Here is an 18,440-nt window from a genome sequence, read left to right as displayed (position 1 = left end):
GGTCTGACACATAACCCACTTTGCCCCCTCTCACTCTACTGCCAGCTGTAACTTTTAGCAACTTTTTTTAAGGATCATTATCAATATTGTTATTACCACTTTATATGATTACAATATTAGCTTACTGCTTTGAGTGAACAATGCAACATCATCTGTATAATTATTGCTGCAACATTTAATATTTACCATTTTTATTTCATTTTTTTCTATTTGTTTCGTATTATTTATGTATTTTCATGAGTTTCAAATAGACCAATGTATTGACAGCATATTCCAATGAGACAAGACATTTCACAGTAATATCATTGTGCTACTTTAGCCACAGTCAACTCTAAACTGGAAATCCCATTAAAGTCCAGGCTCAGCACAGTGCCATCTTTGTACAGTGTTATAGGCTAGCACTGTGCAGAAGAAAGTGGAGTGGAAATAGCAGCCATTATGTTGTGTGAAGAAGTCCCCAAACAAAGAGCAGGGCCACTGGTCGTTTTACACATGTGCCTATCATTACAAGGCAACACAAAGTAAACACATGGAACTGCCCCATAGCTTTTACTATGTGCCACTGAACAGAGCCATAGCCACAGCAGCAGTTATAGAGGGCGGCTGTCGTCCTGCCTGGGATAAATGCAGTCATCATTGTAGGGCAGCTGTGTGGTTTTCATACAGCGTGTCCAGTGCAGTGACAGAATGTAGCAAGAGGAGACATAGGAGAGGTGGTTTAGTCTGGGAACCAAGGAAGTGTAGGCATAGAAGGTACTGAGCAATAGTGTCTATGGAGCTTCCATGGCAATTCTCGAATTTGTTAAATTTTAGGTCCTCCTGGTGTAATAATAATAATGCATGAAATTGTGTCTTTTAAGCTCTTTTATACGTTTTACAGTGTATTATTCTTTCACCTCACACCTGCTGGTAAGCTATCGTATCTAGGAACGTGCCAGTCCGGCCTTTTCAGTTCCGATACTGATACCAGTACTTTGACTCTAAGTATTTACTGATACCCGATATTAACTGATACAATGAAGGGACTAAAATGTCACTTATTTCCTTTAAACACAAGTGAACTATTACATAAGAGATCCAATTGCATTATGCACCTGGTATTTATCCTTCAAATAACTACTGAACGACTTTGTTCAGACATTATGAAACCTTCTAGGCCAAAATCAGCCTGTAAATAGTATTTTTTGGATTCAGTTAAAGGCCCACCTAGGGTTTTGGCTTAACCAACCCTTAATCCATCAAATTTTTCACTTTTGCATGGATATTCAATACGTGTCAATATCGGTGCATCTCTAATCGTAACCACAGCTCCCCCAAGGTAAACTGATGAAAGAGAAGCTGCTAATGACCACAATCACTCAATCATACACTCATTCATGTGGATGAAGTGTCCTGCCTAAGGACACAACAGCAGTTTCCACTATAGTCACTGCTGCTCCACTGTGACACCTGGGAAAGGTCTCCCATCCAAATACTAAGCAGGCTCAACCCTGTTTAGCCTCCAAAATCCAGACTGGGTATTTTGGGCTACATTTTAGAACTACTGTAAAGTGTACTGTTCTATTTTTGACACAGAATAGCTAATTGGCATATTTACTCAATTAGAGATGTTAAATTTTGTACTGAAAAGTTACATAGTGTGCCTTTAAAAATTCTAATATTATGAAATCACATTGTGAGTGGAAAACCCCTGAGACTTGTCCTTGAATAAACTTAGGAACATCAGTCAGCCGAGTGTACAGCCACTGTCGAAGCCAGGTACCACGTTGGAAATTTATTTTACAGTTTATACTTTGAGACTACATCCTTGTGCAGCACTGTGTTGGCTCTCAGTTCACTTCAGGCCAACTGTCTAAATACTTCTAAGTATTATAAGCAAACTTTCTATATTGAATGCATTATATAAGCAACATGTCGCACCCACTGATGTCTGTCCACAGTCGGTAATCTTCCTCCCAGTCGCCTGTCACTGGGATATAGGATAAATAATTAGGGCAGAGGGAGTGGTGCATTGTGGGATACGTTGGAGGACAGTTTATCATAATGTGACAATGCAAATAGAACAATGACTTAGGCTTGGATGTGTGAGAAATCTTACACAATGAAAGATCAGAAGCGTCCAATTTATAGTGTTAATCTATGTGGCATGGTTGGTTCTAACCACTGGCTTCCTTAAGTGTAAATTAAGATCCTTCAAATAACAACTTTCAATCTATTCATTTATGTATTTACTATTCTTATAATTATATATTGTGGATTTAGATTTTACAAGTTAAATATAAAACAGCATTAAAGTCCCATTACTTAATATTTCAGTATCTAAATAGACTAAAGTAAAAGCTGAAAGTGTTTTTCATTCTCAAAAATATCTTGGGCTTGCCTCTCCACAGAGTTGTAACTGTTTGTGGGTACAGTGTTTGGTATTTTTCTTGCCAGGAATGTTCCACAGTATGAGTTTAAATCCTCTATCTCCATCTTAAACCATATTCTTTTTTTTTCTTTTCTGGAGGTTGATCTAATATCAAAACATCACTGTCTGCTCCTCCTTGTCCCGTGTGATGTGGTTACCCTCTGTGCTGTAACCATGGTAACAGCAGTGTGTAGTGGGCGGGACACTGACATCAGCCCCATTCCTAATACCACATTATAAAAGTCGCTCTGGGCAGTGAAAATAGATACTGGGTGCGTGAGGTCATGTACTTTTCTCAATTACCCATAATTTATCATCTCAGTAGACATTTGAAAACCATTTAGTGTTTAGTCTAGTTCTTCGGACACTAAAATGTCTTTTAAATTTTGCCAGTTTATTCTTTGTAAGTTTTAATCTAGCTGTAGTTGTGTAAACCAACATCTAGGTTCACTTCAGCCTCAAAATAATGACAAGAGACAGACAAGGAGTAGTAGTTGGAGTAGGACAAAAAGTCTCAAGAGTACTGCAGTATATTCAAAGTAGTAGTATCAAAATGGCTTTCAAAGTAAAACTATGATAGATATACATCAGAAATATCCCACCAAACCAAGGAATGATACGAACCCAATAGGGCTTCCTTGTTTGGAGTGACATAAATAGACTTAGACTTTTTGTTTGTATGATTTTATATTTTGCTCTTGAGTACATTAATTTCAACCTGAATTCATTAATAAACAAATCTGATTCTGATCATTTGATTTTCTTTTTATATTGTACTAAAATATTATTAGTCATAATCTAACTGTTAAACTATATATTAAACAACAAAATAAGGTGCCAGAAATTGAAAATGCATGTAGAAAATGGATATTTCACATTTGTATGAAAAGCAGCCATTACTTGTGTGTGTGTGTAAAACCAATATTGTGTCGACTTAATCCTTGTATCGTGCATCAGAACAGTGAAAGCAGCTCATAAAATAAACTAACCACACGTTTCTTCTGTTGTCGCTTTACTACTTGTATTCATGAGTAGTACCACCAGAGGGAGCCATATGCACTGGCCAAATGTAGCTGTCATATGTAGCTGTTTTGAAAATAGTTGGAGGGACACATGTGGTTCACTGTAGCTTCAAAGTAATATGACAGGATGCAGGCAGTTCTATTAGTAGAACGAATAAAGTCTCAAGTACTGCAGTACATTCAAAGTAGTAGTAATAGTATGAAGGAGAATCTCAAAATGGTAGTAGGAGTAGTCTAGTTGAAGTGTAGCAATAGTAGCAGTTGTTGTAGCGGTATAAAAATGATATAAATAAAAATGAATTCAAAATTGTCAAAAATATCTAAATATTCAAAGCTGTAGTAGTAGTAGTATATTGATCGTAGTAGTTGTAGTAGTTGTCAAAATGAGTTGGCAACATCAGTCTTCCATTATAATTCCCAATAACATCCCCAAAACTTGCACTAATCACCATACGTAATTGATGTAAAGTTGCACTGTGCATTGATTCTTACTCAGAAGGGAAAAGTGTGTCCGTTTGTAAATCTTGTTACAAATTTATACTGCTCGGGCCTCACGCAGCTAACAGGACACGCTACAACCCATGACCAAACAAGGACATGAAGTATCGCCTGACGGGAGTGACCACGACATGCCAGAGAGGGGGAACCAAATATTCTTTTTACTGATTTTTACTAATAACTTTCAAACTTCTACAAATCAACTTTTAAACTTTAAACGCAATTACTGATGGCTTGATTTTTTGTATGGTATTTTTGGGTGTATCAGATATAAGAAATTATTTTTGAATCTAACAAATATAGAACTGCAATAGTGTGTAGTAAAAATAGAAACACTTAGACTTCACAGCATCATAAGAAATATCTTTAAAATTACATTATGCCCTATGCCTATGACTTTCAGTATTTTCAGTTGATGTTCCTTGGGTTTGTACCTTTCCCATTTTTACCACAGGGCCACATTCTTCTGTTATGTTTCAAGTAATAGCCATGACATTTGGTATGCATATTTGGGATATCCAGTTACTTTAAATATATTATGAAACAATTTTTTTTTACATTTTTGGCATTATATCCACTCTGTTTTTGAGACTGGGAGGGCATCTGGCATAAAAATCCACCAAATAACTAAATTATTTTAGAAACCGAGGCATTGTAGCTCTAAATGAATCACCCTGCATAGTTTGAAACAATGAATAGTATGTCACTCTTTTGTTTGAATAACCTCTGTTTTAAATAGAAGTACCCTTGAATTGTCTAATGTTGGAAGAATACAAGATTCCATATTGATTGATAATTTTTGTGTGTATTTTTGTCCAGATAATACATCAGAGGTCATTTGAGGTACTTTGATCCATTGTTTACTTTATACATTTTAAAGCACTATTTTTTGGGACCACTTCAAACAAGGACGCGCCCATTGTTTTGGATATAAATAACACATAGCAATAGCAAATTCATTTCATATCTTTAAGTGCATATGAGATCTTTTTATATTTTTCTTTACTTGGTTTGATGGGATAGTACATGTGGTCAATACTTATCATAGTTTAGAGGCAGTTAAGAAAAAAACGTTACAAAATACAAAAATACAGGAAGTTGGGCTGAGTTCTAAATTGGAATATTTCTACAATGAAAATTCAATACAGAATGCACTTAAAATATTCCTTTAACAAAATAAAAAGTTTCTTCATTTATTTTTTTGTAATAATTTTGTAAACTATTGTATAATTTAGACACATTTGACCTTTTGATTTTTTACAGTATAGTTGCTAACTATAGAATTACCTCTATGTTATATCTACTGCGGTGTCCAACCAGGAAGTAAAAATAATAAATGAATGAATTAATTAATTAATTAATTTTAAAATCTTCAATAGAATTATGTAAGATATGTTTTAGTGAAATGACTAGTCCAACCTGTCATATGCACTTTAACATCTACAAGACAAATGCACTGCTCCTTCCCATTCAGTTGAAACGCTTTCTAAGAATATTTTGTTTATTTACTAATATCGATGACTCCATGTTAGAATGATGTGGGAATGCCTCTTGTTTATGCTGTGGCTAGGAGGTTCAGTATGGCGCAGTGACGCACACATTCCTGGCGTCCCGAAGGAGTGCTTTCTGAAGTGGGATTCTGGCGGTGAGCGAGGAAGCAGCCCTGGTCCTCCTCCCACAATTTGCTTCCTACTATTGTTGTCACATCCATATCGTAAAAGTCCAGGAGACGAGCTAGCTGTGTCTTTACTCTGAGCTTGCTTTTAAAATGTTAATTAGGAAATGCGGTGGATGGTTCTAGTCAACACTCGAAGCGCGCAACAGCAGAGTGTAAAAAGTGTAAGCTTGCAATATTTGGTTGTGGTAATTTAATAATATCTGAAGATTAAGGTGAAAATACTAGTCATTTATTAATAATTTAAAGTAATCATTCAAAATATTATGCAATACATGGCTCATGACAGCTAGCAGTAGTTATTATTTCCTTATCAAATACCATATCCGTATCAATATTTTGTCAAACACTCAGTAATCAGATATTGTGTTTGTAAATGTATGTATGTTGAATGGATGCAAACAAAATGTGTTATGCTAATTATGTTGTGTGTGTATTGTGTTTTCAGACTGGAATCTGAAATAGAAGCTCTCGAAAGTGAAGAGTCTCAGATATCGGCCAAAGAGCAGGTTCTACGAGAGCGGCTAAAAGAGACAGAGCGCTCCATCGAGGACCTGCAGAAGGTGACCTAAACAATATATTTTACTGGAACAATCAGGAGAATAAATAAATGAATTTTATTATGTTGATGACTGATGACTCTCTAAAGCAAAGTGAAAGTGAATTACAGTTAGAGTTCATCAATATATTATCTCATTATTCAGATTAATATTTGAAAACTGGACTACTTCCAACATTTACGTGGCTCTTAGGACATGGGAATTTGTTTTGTATGTGTAACCCGGCCTAATTTCTGAAACGTTTACATTTCTGTGAATTATTAAATCAGTGTTCAAATTTTTTTTTTTCTATCTTTTTTTTCAGAGTCTGATGAACCAGGATGGAGGTATGAATCACACTTGATTAAGAAAATTAAGTAACAACTGTGCCAGTGAGTAGTATAGACAAGTATCAGACCGCAGTACATGTTATTGCATGGCAGACGTGTTGCAGTTTAGCATAGGATAACATGTGCAGAGAAAGTGTATTGATAATCCTAACACAGAGTCTATTACATGTTATTAAGTAATTTCAAGTATGAATGGGTTGTGAAATGAATTGCATCAGGTTATTCATTCAGTAGCTCAGTGTTGGCGAAACTGTGCAACAGGTGCTACTATTGTACTTGACTTCTGCAAGTATATGGTTTGTTATGGTATAGTTTGATGGCAAGTTCTAGCTTGGACTATGAACTTTTCTAATACATACAAACACTCAGAACTTGTCCTCGCAAATTGATGGACAAAGCAACGTATGATCAGTTTGTGTCTAAAAAAAGCATGGAGTCTTACAGCTAAAAAAAAGAAAAGAAAAAATAAACATAGTGGCAACACAAAACACACACAAAAACAGTATTATGTCTTAATAAAATAATGATAAAACAGAGGGCATGTTTTCCACAATTAAGAGATGTCATGCTACAATAGATTAATGGCTAGGAGGGACAGACAGCCAGGCAAAGTTTTGGTGCAATAGGCCTACGTCATGCTTCAGACTGAATTAAAATCTGGTGATATTCTGACAGCAAAATCTTTTCTAGTATGTGAAAATAAGAACCACTCTTGTAGATATATACAACAGTGCTTCAACCCCATCTATATGAGTGGCCGTGTGTGAGCTGAATAATAGTCTCGCTGAGGCAGGAGAGACACTCAACACAGAGTGTGCACCTCCAAAGCCACACCCACCTCCCCCTATGTGACACCCACAGACTGCAGTGTGTACCCCTCCTCCCCTCTCCCCCTCATACACACACACGCACAGACACACACACATACACACACAGAAGCTAACTGCTGCTCAGCGAGGCTATTGAAGCACACAAGGTCATGACGCTGCAGCCGCTGTAGCAGTCTTTATCCTGCTCCATTCACAGAGAAACCCCCATAAGCCCCTCTGCTTTGTCTCTGCGCTCACAAACGCACACTCAATACAACCACATACACAGTGCACAGGACCACTACTGCTGCATAAGCACTGCACTGGCCGGTTACTATGGGGCACCGGCAGAACTCATCTCTGATATTGGTGAAATGTTGGGGTGGGCTTCATTATGGGTTTATTTTCACTTAATGTATACAGATTCTTAGGGGTACTATGTATTTTCATCTTTTTACATTTTCAATTAGCCTAATTTATTTTCTTTAATACTTTCATTTAAATTGCTTTTTAAATTTAATTTTGAATATTGCTTTATATTGACATTTTTATTTACAATACTTTAAGGAAATAAAGTTTTTTTCCACTATGTGCTTAGCACTGTATATAACGTTTTCTGTTCAGTGGTTCTCCGACTGATTTGCAAAAATACCTTGAAAAACATGTACTCATATTTGCCTGCAACTTGCCCGGTGGCATCTTCTTGTTTCCGTGTCCGTTGAGATGGATCAGTTTAATGCCATATAGTGGAACATTCCAGGGAGAAGCAATAACATCTCTATGAAGTTAAGCAGATGCCAGCTGCTTCACCAGAAATGTTTACAGTGCATTGAATTGAAATTAGTATACAATATGTTTGTTTGGTTATTTTTTCAGTGTTGTCACATGTAACGCACACCATAGCACATAAAAATTCACCAGATTATGCATTTAACTTTTAACATAATATTTAGGTAAACTACACAAACTAAAATTTTGGCAATGTGACCATATCAACTATTTATTTACTTGTTTGGGTGCATTAGTTGCTTGTCTCCAGCAACTAAACTGAGCGTCCCAGTGGGTGGAGTCTGTAGGTGTGTTTTTTGTAGCAGGACATGCCTGTTGTTCTCTCTGTGTGTTCTTGTGTGTAAATGTGTGCGCGCTTGTGTGTAGATGTTTGTGTGTGCGCGCGAGTGTGTGTGAATGTGTGTCCCTCTAACCTGACTCTGAACATGTGCTGGTTTGCTCTGGTTCACTAGATGCTACAGGCTGCATGTCGGACCGCGGCCACCCCAGCGTAGAGCAGCTTGTCCGGACCGGCCCGCCAGCATCTGGAGAGCACGCCACCTCCAGACCTGGTAAGTACCTGGGAGGAGGGGTAAGGTGGGGGGCACCCATGAGAGGGGGGGGGCAGGGACACTATATTCTGGACACAAGCCAAGATAGACTATTACAGGACATGACATGTGCTATTATCAAGTGAATGGGGGTGGGGATTCTTATTTACCAAGACTAGAGGAGGTTTAAAATATTTGTTTGCTATGAATCGATAGTTATTTATTGTAGAAGCAGGTGGGAAGAAGTTTACTTAGTTTTCAGACCTACTGTACAGGGGAGTTTTACACTATATGCCTGGTGTAGTATATAAAAACGTCTGCTATGTTTGAGGAAACACAATTTCCATTTAACTAATTCATTTAACAACTAACATCCACCTGTAGGTATATGAACTGTGCTGAAGTAAGTTTTTAGAAGTCCTGACTGAAAATGTGTGCAGTACTTGATGTTTCTTAAGTTCATCTGAGGTCATTTGAAATTTCAGTTCAAATCCAAAAGACAAATGGCATTTACACAACAACTGTGGACAGCTTTTGATACAGACATGCAGTCAGCGTAAACATGTGCCAGCTGTAAATGGCTGCCAGGTCTTGGACAATGGAATGAAAGGCTACTGTTTATTTAACTACCTCTATATAGTCAGTGTCTGTCATAGCTAGAATAGTACATTGACAACTTTGGGATTCCTTTTATCTGTGTTTTATAGCATATTTAATTAATGTTTTAGTTGAAATCTCAATTCATATAACTTTTGAGATCACTGTGTTTCATCCTCACGGTTCACTCCCTCCACTTTCTCTCCCCAAACCCTCACATCCTTCCCTTCCCCTCCACTGTTTCTAACACCCCACCCTTGTGACCCATCACCCTCCTCCCTGTTCTCCCTGTCCCTTCCTAACAGCAATGTTTGCCATGGAGATCAACGTACAGCGTGACCCTCACACCGGGGAGCAGCGTGTTCTGTCAGCCAGCCGTGTAAGCCCCTCGGAAGCAGCCACCCGTGGGGTCAAAGTCTATGATGATGGGAAGAAGGTGGTCTATGAGGTGACCTCCTCAGGGGCGGTGTCTACCACCACCATGGAGAACGGGTGGAGCTCCAGTCAAGTGGAGCAGCTCATCCAGCAGGCTGCTCGGCCGGTCATCCACAGAGGAGACAGTATGAGGGGTCATGTGACCGTGAGCCCTGCTCCAGCCAAACCTCCTCAAGCTGATGATGACCTGTCACCCCCTTCCTGCGCCCCACCCTCTATCCCCTCCAGCCCCCCAGCACAGGTCACCCTGCAGAGGGAGCCACAACTGGGCATGATGCCCCCAACCTCTGCTCCTATCACTACTCAGCCAGGTGCACAACCAGGCCCAGACCCCCAGGTGTCCACGGAGCACCCGGTCACTATGGTGTTTCTGGGATACCAGGATGTGGAGGACACCAGTGAGAGTCGCAGACTGCTGGGCTTTGATGGAGCGGTGAAGGCGGAAGTGGTTCTGATCGATGAAGATGATGAGAAGTCTCTGCGGGAGAAGACAGTCACAGATATCTCCGCCATAGACGGAACAGCAGCAGATCTGGTGTCAGGACGTCCCGCCACGTCTGAAGCCGTCAGCACAGAACTGTCCTCAGAGGGGCGCGAGCCAGACTCAGCCTCATCACCCAACGCCAACCAGGAAGCCACAGCCCCGCCCCCCGGCCTGACCCCACCCACAGGTACAGACAAGAGGAAACGCTGCCAGTGCTGCATCCTCATGTGACTGACTCTTCTCCCCTCCCTTTTTATTATGACCCTGCCCCTCTCCTCTGTCTGGATGGTTACTAACTGAGCCCTGCCTCCCTCTGCTCAGACTGAGTGGCTGTTATACTCTACTGTCTGGCCTTTGACTCACACCTCCATCTTTGTCACCAGGCCTAGTGTCTGCTCAATCCATATCTTTCATGTTGAGTGCACAGGACCATGTGGTGGTTCTAGGGCACAGTGCACAAACAGCTTAAACCAGGTCCATTCTCAGTGGTCCAGGACTATGGACAGTCAGCCACTCTGATGTTAAACTAACACTTTTGCTCTAAGGACAATCAAACACTCATCACACGTAATTAGATGTAATGTATAAAGATGTTAGCATCTCGGGATAAGATCCTCCTCATGCAGGAGATGCTCTTGTTCTACTGTCTTGAGTACATGAAAACCTGGATGAAGGAGAGTCTTCACAGGTGTTAGATCTTCACACACTTCCTCCTGATGCAGACTGTGGCCACAGCGGAGAGGAGACTTGTTGCCTTGGTTTCGTTATGTGCCTCTTTATTCTTCCACATAGTTAGAATAACATAGTATAACTTCAGATTGAGATTTATTGTAGAGTTTATTTTAGATTTAGTTATTTTATTTTTGAAGACCACTGGATTGTTTCGATGCCATGGGAACCTGAGGTTTGATTCTAGTTGATAGTAACTTGACTTCACTTCCAATAGCCCCCTCTTCTGTTTCTCAAATGTTTTTTTTCCCTCTATCAATTCCAGCTATTCCACTTCCTTCTATTTTAGTAGTTCCTCTCTGAGCTGAAGGAACAGTCAGGAGCCAATGCTCCTTAAAGCCAACTGTTCTTATACTAAGCCTTGTAAACACAGGAAGCCACGGCAGCTTAATGAGAACACACTACCAGCCATACAAAAAACGCACAGCCTGGGCACCTCTAAGATTACCTAACACCCAGTGTTTAAGTGAGGATTTTGAAATTCATACAAGGCCATTATAAGAATAATATGCTCCAAAACAACAAACACTGCCAGCAAAGCGATGATCAGAGTCAGGCCTACTTTATAAAGGTGCTAATGATACAGCATGTCACCATTAAACCATCTCAAATAGAGCCGCCCACAGTGTCTCCCTCTGAAAGAGTTTAGATCCTTTTGAAATGAAAAAAGCTTCACTAAGCTGTTAGGCTCAGTGTTCATTATGAAATGTAAAGCATCTAGCAGTGTCTGTTCAATGATATCTAATATTTCAATATACATTTATAAATGAACTCAAAAACACAAGGCTGAAGTACAAACGTTTCTTGTCAACCTCTTTTTCAATAGCATTTCATCTCATATAAGATCAGAATGATCTAAATAAGTTTCACTATCAAGAGTAAAAAGTGCACATTATCACTTTTATTTTGATCTTTAAATCCCAGGGCTGATATTGGTCACTGCTGCTGTCAGTCAGTCCTGCTGGCTGTGTGACTGGCTCAAGCCAGGCCAGAGGTCTGACCACGTGTATAGAATATAAATGTATATAGAATCATAGAAATTATTTAATTTTTCACCACTCCAATCATAGGCATAACTGAGATTAGAATGGGTACAATGTTGTACACATGTGTGAGTTTATTTGGATTGACTAACTTCTCTTCTTTGCTGTGTGTAATCTCACATTAACCCAGTCCAACAGTTTAACCCTCTGCTGACCACTGCACTGACTGACCCGATAGCTGCTGCTCCTCAAGACATCTCCAGAAGAATGAACTGCATGGTATCAATGACTTTAACACGCTTGCTCTCTCTCCACAAACGCCACACTTTCTCTTGACACATACTATTCATTTTGCATTCTGTCTGGTCCTTATCTGTCAATATGCTTAACCAAAACACTGTAAAAGAATTTGTGATACACCAAAATTTGGCAGGGCACACTAAATTTTATTGTTTTCTGTCTCTGTCCTGTGTAGGCCATAATAATTGTGTGCATGAATTTTGTATTCAAATATTTACAAGTAAACTTTAGACAATTTTACATTACCCCAAAGTTTATGCGGAGGCAAGAAGCACTTACTTAACGTTTCTACATCAGATTAACTCAAACAGTACCACTTTATAATAACTAGACTTTAATGGGTCCAAATGACACTATTTCCTATCTATATTATAAGCTTGTTTCCTCATCAAAAACCAACTTGGACTTGTGTTTTGTTTCATTCACAAGTGTTTAACAATTAAATCCTGCATATTTAGGTTGAGTTCTTCTTTCAAATTCTTTGTGAAATCGATCAGTTGTCCTAGAAGTATCCATACCAAAAGAGAAATTCAGTTCTGTCAGGTGGACAACACTACACTAACTACACTGTGCAGTTAGCTCCTCCCTTCAGGCATGTATAAAGCAGTGTCCACCAGCACGAAGCAGCTTAGATGAGTTACGGAATGTATTTGATTTAAAAAAAAAACAAAAAAAAACTTATGTCCAGTTGATAGAATTAAATTTCTCCTTTGCTTCTTCTCTCCAACTGAAAACTCTGTTCATCTTGTGATGTCATGTGACAATAAATAAAGTGCTCTATTGTGTTTTTAAACTTCATACACTTTCACTAGAATAATTTGGATCATTTCAGCTCCAGAATTGTCAGTCTGCTCTTAACTAAAGATAAAACGTAGCTATTAATTTGAAAACTATCGCTTCATGACATCACAAGGTGAAATAGAGCATTTGAAGCCTTGGGGACGTAGACAGAGTGATAATGGATTACTCAAACATGTGTGAATTAAGGAAATCACAACTCTGGGTATGTTTTTGATTAGGTAACATTATAATATAGCATAAAGCTCACAAGAGTCAATTTTGCGTAATATAGGACTTTTAAGTAGAACTAGTAAAACATGAACAGACTTAATTCATAATGAGAAAATAGATTATTATGAATGATTAAGATTAAGATTAGTGTATTAAGGAGTAACTAAGCATGACTCTTAAGTCTATTAAGTCTTTGTTCATGCTTTATTCAGGCCACTTAAAGTGTAGCTATTATCACATTTTACCCTACAAACGTTTATTTAAGTTTGTTCATTTTTTAAATATCAGGGCTAATGATCAACATAGTTTGGGCTTTTTCGTGTGTAATGTGAAAACATGGTTGACTAGCCCCACTGCCAGTCTTGCAGTACCTCTACCTGTCTGTAGGGGTCTCTGTTCTTCCTGTCTGCCTGCCCTTGTGGTTGTATGGACTGTTATTATGATAAGGAGCCATTTTCTACTGTGTCTCTCTCTATATATATCACTCACTCTGTCTTTGAAATAAAGCAGACTTCTCCAGTGCCCTGCTGTCTCCTGCCTGTTGTTCTTTCCATCTCTCCCTAACATTCACTTTTCATTGGCTGCGGACCAAACACATCATAAGCTATCTCTATCTGTGATACTACTACCCACTAACAAGCACATGTCTGTAGGCTGCGCACAGGATCTGACTGGGGTTGGATATGTCACCAGAAAATACAGAGTTTATTTGGCCTGAAAGAGCTGAGTAATTCTACAAAATTTGTGAGTTTTGAAACTGTACCTGTGTAGCTGGCATAACTTGTTCCAACCATTCTGTAGATCTCCAATATTGATTTTCCCTCTAAAATTAACTGACACATAGAGAGTATACAGTAATGATTCTCCATACAGCAGTACTTGGTGGCACTGTGGCATATTGCTTGCACAATGTGAAAACATTTCTCCTTGTCTCCTGGGATATACTGTTGTTTTGCCTACAATATTCCACAGTATAGCACTAAACTTAGCGATCAAACATTTGTTAAAATACAAGTGCTTTTGTTGCTCAAAAATACCTATGAAATTATGCATTCTTCATGTGAGCAGTGATGCATCTCCCCAGATCTGACCTGTAACTTGCCCTGGTGTCCTCACTCGCAAGTAGGTTTAATTAGCCTGATTCAGCCAGTTTCTCTTTGTAGAAACCGTCAACTCACAGTGTTCACTCGACGGTAGGCGAGTACTTTTTTTCATTTAACCAATCGCTGCTGTTTGGTCGTGACGTATGTAATGTGCCACTAACGGGGCTACCTGGTATATTAAGCTTTTCCCAAATCCCACAGGAAGAAGGGCAATAACGTCTTTCCCCTTGATAAAATTCACCAAACATTCTCTTTGTTCCGGCTTTAAATCCTCGCTCTTGGGAATCGTTGACAACACTGAATATATCACTCTTCGATGATTGGCTGGTGCCCGAACTTGTACTTCCGGGGTTTTTGAGAACCGTCTATTGTATTCTGATTACTGACCTGGTCGCTGGAGAGAAATGAAATTGAGCAGAGGCACTAGGTGGCGCCAGCCTGGCTAAGGTTTAATGCCATACTGTGGAACATTCCAGGCAAGGGAATAACATCCATGGAACAAGCAGAGGGTGTACCTTTTGCCCAAAAAGTCAGATGTAGTGCACCTTAAAAAAAGTAACCAAATACTCTGCTTAAATTGTGTGAATATACCGTATTTCTAAGCCAAATCTTTTTCCATTAAATCACACTAATCTTGTTATCAATCACTGAAGGACAAATGTGACGTGACGTTTGCTACCATGACCTCATATATTTATCAAAAGCCTTTAACTCCACCAGCTGAATATTCACACGTTGATTTCACAACCGAGGACTCTTCAATCTGTTAGGAATGCAAAACTGTCTTCATTACATAACAGTATCAAGTCCTGCAAATTATCATCATGCATTCCGCAAGCTTTTTAATGGCTAGCTTAACCAATAACATTTAGACTGGTACATCAGCCTGTTATCTAATGTACCAGTCTGTGAAGTTTGTTGTGCATTGATAATACAAGATAATATAAGGCAGCAGGTTTCGTCAGAATACCAGCCAATGCATTTAGAGCAAGCTTACATTTTAGAAGATTACACGCTCCCCCCTGCTTTTCAAACTCCCCTTTTCAATGAACCACAATTACAGACAGAACTGTACAACACAAATTACTCCATGCATTAAAGTGTATACAGAAATCACATAGAACCTGCAATGACAGCTGTGGAAAAGTACAAAAATGGTAGAATAATTCATTATGTTTTATCATAGGCTACATCCCATCATCAGGCGTTACCGTGACAACAGCAAATGGATGTGAAGCACCCATTCTGACCGGACACCCGCACACTGCCACGGTGAGTCTATCAGGTTTTGAAAAGTATGTTTCTGAATGAAAGCGTGAAGCCCCCACACAATAGGACAATGTGGGAGGAGAGGGGAACTATAAAATGGTGTCCACACTGTGAAATTGTCCATTAGGTCGGTCACTTTTTGATTAGTAGCACTATAACCTTACCTTTCAAATACTCTCTCTCTGGTTGTTATAGTGAAAGACATAATCTGTTTTGTATGCATATCCAGTAGGGCTGCACGGTATTGAAAAATATGACTGTTAAGAATTGAGATATTGATATTATTGAGATCTTTTAATATGCTTTTTGACTGAGTTATTATAAAACAAAAAACACATGCTGTAATTTAATAGTGAAAATAAAAAAAACAATTATTTAATACATTATTTTTAAAAAGCAGTGCATGGTGATATTGATTACTGTGTTAGTCAGTGTTGTGGTATGATACACATACTTTTGCGATATATTGTGCAGCCCTAATCCAGTCAAGGAATCAATTGAAAGAGTTTTTGCAAACCCAGTAGAATAGGTTGGAATAGATGAAATATCTAACTATCTATTCTGTTAAATAATTTAACAAGTAGTTGATTTATAAGTGAAAACAGGCAGCAATTCTCTTTTTGTGCAATTTGTTTGCAGCTCAATTAGTCCAAGTTTTATATAATCTAGAAATTATATGAGTAAAATGTGTCTTATTAAACTGGCACTATGGAACATTTCTGGTTGGGTGTGTGTCTCCATGGAGATGTTGGAGTTGTTTTTTTTCCATGTTAGTATCTATCTTTTCTGCAATCAACTGCAAGTGCATTTTTAGGTACAAGTAGCATTCTTGCAGTGGGTTTGCCTCTCCACAGATTCCTTGACCTTGTGGTAATAATACATTTTATTTATATTGTGCTTTACATTTGAAAAACAAATCTCAAAGTGCTACAGTTGCTTAAAGTCACTCATAACATAGCAACTGCAAATAACAGCAATAAAAACAGAGAGTAGATAAAAGATCAAGAATTTCAAGTACAATATGCTTTTAGTGTGACCTGTTTGTCTCCATGGAGAAAGATAAGTTTTAAAGCCATACTGTAGAACATTTCAGGACATCCTAACAGAAGAGATAAGTGGCCAACCCCTTATCAGAAACCTTAGGCTACATTGTGCACCTTCAAGCAGTGTTGGGAAGGGATACACAAATGGAAACTGCAAATGATGTTCTGGGCATTGACTGATTGTGAGACTTTTGGATTTTTCTCCAGTTTTCAAAATGAGCTGAACCAGGAAATCATTCAGCATCATGTGGCTGTGCTGTTCCTAACTTTTTATATATTGTTGGTGCTTTTTATAACACTGGCCTGCAAGGAAAAGCAAGGCAGCTCAAACTTACCCAAAAATAGCCTGAAATGCTAAATGCTAAGCTACCCAAAAGTGCACGTCCCCCTGGTCCCGCTGCAGTGAGGCAGAGAAAGGGGGCCACAGTCGCACACAGATTGTCCAGCCCTGAATAAATGAATGGAAGGCTGCAGGGAGTAACGTGATCCTCCGCTCAGCTCAATGTGATTGTCTGTGGAACAGGACAGAAAGCACTCCGGGGACCTGCATTATTCAGCGCGCGTGGCTCCAAAAAAAAAAGAGTGAGAGAGTCAGAGATAGAGGGAGAACACGAGGACAGAGAAGAGGGGAAGAGGAGGAAGAGAAAGGAGGAGGGACGCACCGCCGGTTGGAAAAGCTGGCGCGTAAAAAGAGCTCTCCCTCAATGTCACCCCATCTCCCTGCGCGTAATACCGTTGTTTCCGCGATTTGACGGTTTTTAACGAGGTGCAAACACGCTTTCAACGAGGTGCACCTTTACAAGAGAAGACAAAGAAGACGAGAAGAAAGTAGAGCCTTGTTTCAGGTCGTCTCCGCGGGTCAAAACTAATCCCGTTACTCAGCTATTATACCGGCGATAAGAAGCTCAACGCAGCGGTGGTGGATCATTGCACAGGTAAATAAACAGCGAAAGTCACGTCAAAGGTCCAACGTGAACCTTGCATTTTATCCATAGGGAGTAGTAATCAGTAGTTTTAGCGGGAAACACAAGGCAGTCTAGTAGTGAAAGTGCTGCGTAGCTTGGGGATGTTTTGTTGCGCTACGGTGAGGTGATGTGTGCGCGATGGAGGGTATGAGTGTGATACACGGGCTGTAATTACACTGATTGGTTTAAAGTGCGATAGGACACTGGATACATGGACACCCACCTCCTCCTCCTCCGGGTTTCCACGGGGACTCAGGCAAAAGAGGTCAGTGAACCAGACTGCTGCGCCGCCGGTTCCCTGTGCTGCAGCGTTTCAGCTCTAACCTATTAGCAAAGACGACCTTAACCTGGTTTTCTTCTCTTGTGTGAATGATAATGTATCTTGCTCACAGACAAAACATTGGTAAGCTCATTTATGAGTTGAAATGTCAAGCACCCTGTAGGTTATAATCTATCTATTGTGTTGTTTGGACTCACTGTTCATTCTTGACCACTGCACATACATGGCACAGTAAACACCTGCAAGGGACAAAGATTCTGTTATTTTCTTGTAACAAATAACTGCTGGGCACCTTTTGATGTGAGATGCTTTTGAAGGCCCCCAAGACAAATAATTTGCCACATGTAGCAATTCGTTTCTGTTAGGCGTTTTGATTCAGTTTCTGTTTGATTCTGATTATTGCTGTTTGGAATTTCCCCATCAGCATGTTTGTATCAAGCCTGTTCCTCTATATTTGTTCAGAATATAGGTATTTTGTGCATTTTTTTCTAGTGCAACCCTGCAATTTCTCTGCATAGTAAAAGGTTTTGGCTTATCTTGTAATAGCTGATTTGGACAGTAGGAAAAGCTTCGATCCTGTGGTAAACGTTTTGTAAATTACATGACCTATGTGCTCTGC

At 39.3% G+C, this 18,440-nt stretch overlaps 1 protein-coding gene across 2 annotated transcripts in view; it reads left to right on the top strand.

Moving 5' to 3' along the window:
* LOC110166391 (A-kinase anchor protein 2) overlaps window positions 1-18,440 on the top strand; it is an 86,585-nt gene that overhangs the window by 36,065 nt on the left and 32,080 nt on the right. For both annotated transcript variants that reach the window (XM_020931629.2, XM_020931628.2), the window contains exons 4-8: window positions 6,054-6,168; window positions 6,470-6,491; window positions 8,545-8,643; window positions 9,525-10,325; window positions 15,451-15,536. In XM_020931629.2, the coding sequence (XP_020787288.2) occupies window positions 6,054-6,168; window positions 6,470-6,491; window positions 8,545-8,643; window positions 9,525-10,325; window positions 15,451-15,536 (1,123 nt within the window). The remainder of the gene's footprint in view (window positions 1-6,053; window positions 6,169-6,469; window positions 6,492-8,544; window positions 8,644-9,524; window positions 10,326-15,450; window positions 15,537-18,440) is intronic.

This window comes from Boleophthalmus pectinirostris, unplaced genomic scaffold, assembly GCF_026225935.1.
Source record: "Boleophthalmus pectinirostris isolate CB_2022bp ecotype Guang Dong unplaced genomic scaffold, ASM2622593v1 HiC_scaffold_18, whole genome shotgun sequence".
Classification (NCBI taxonomy): Eukaryota; Metazoa; Chordata; class Actinopteri; order Gobiiformes; family Gobiidae; genus Boleophthalmus; species Boleophthalmus pectinirostris.
The sequence above is the reverse complement of the archived record's forward strand: the minus strand, read 5'-3'. Positions and strand labels throughout refer to the sequence as shown.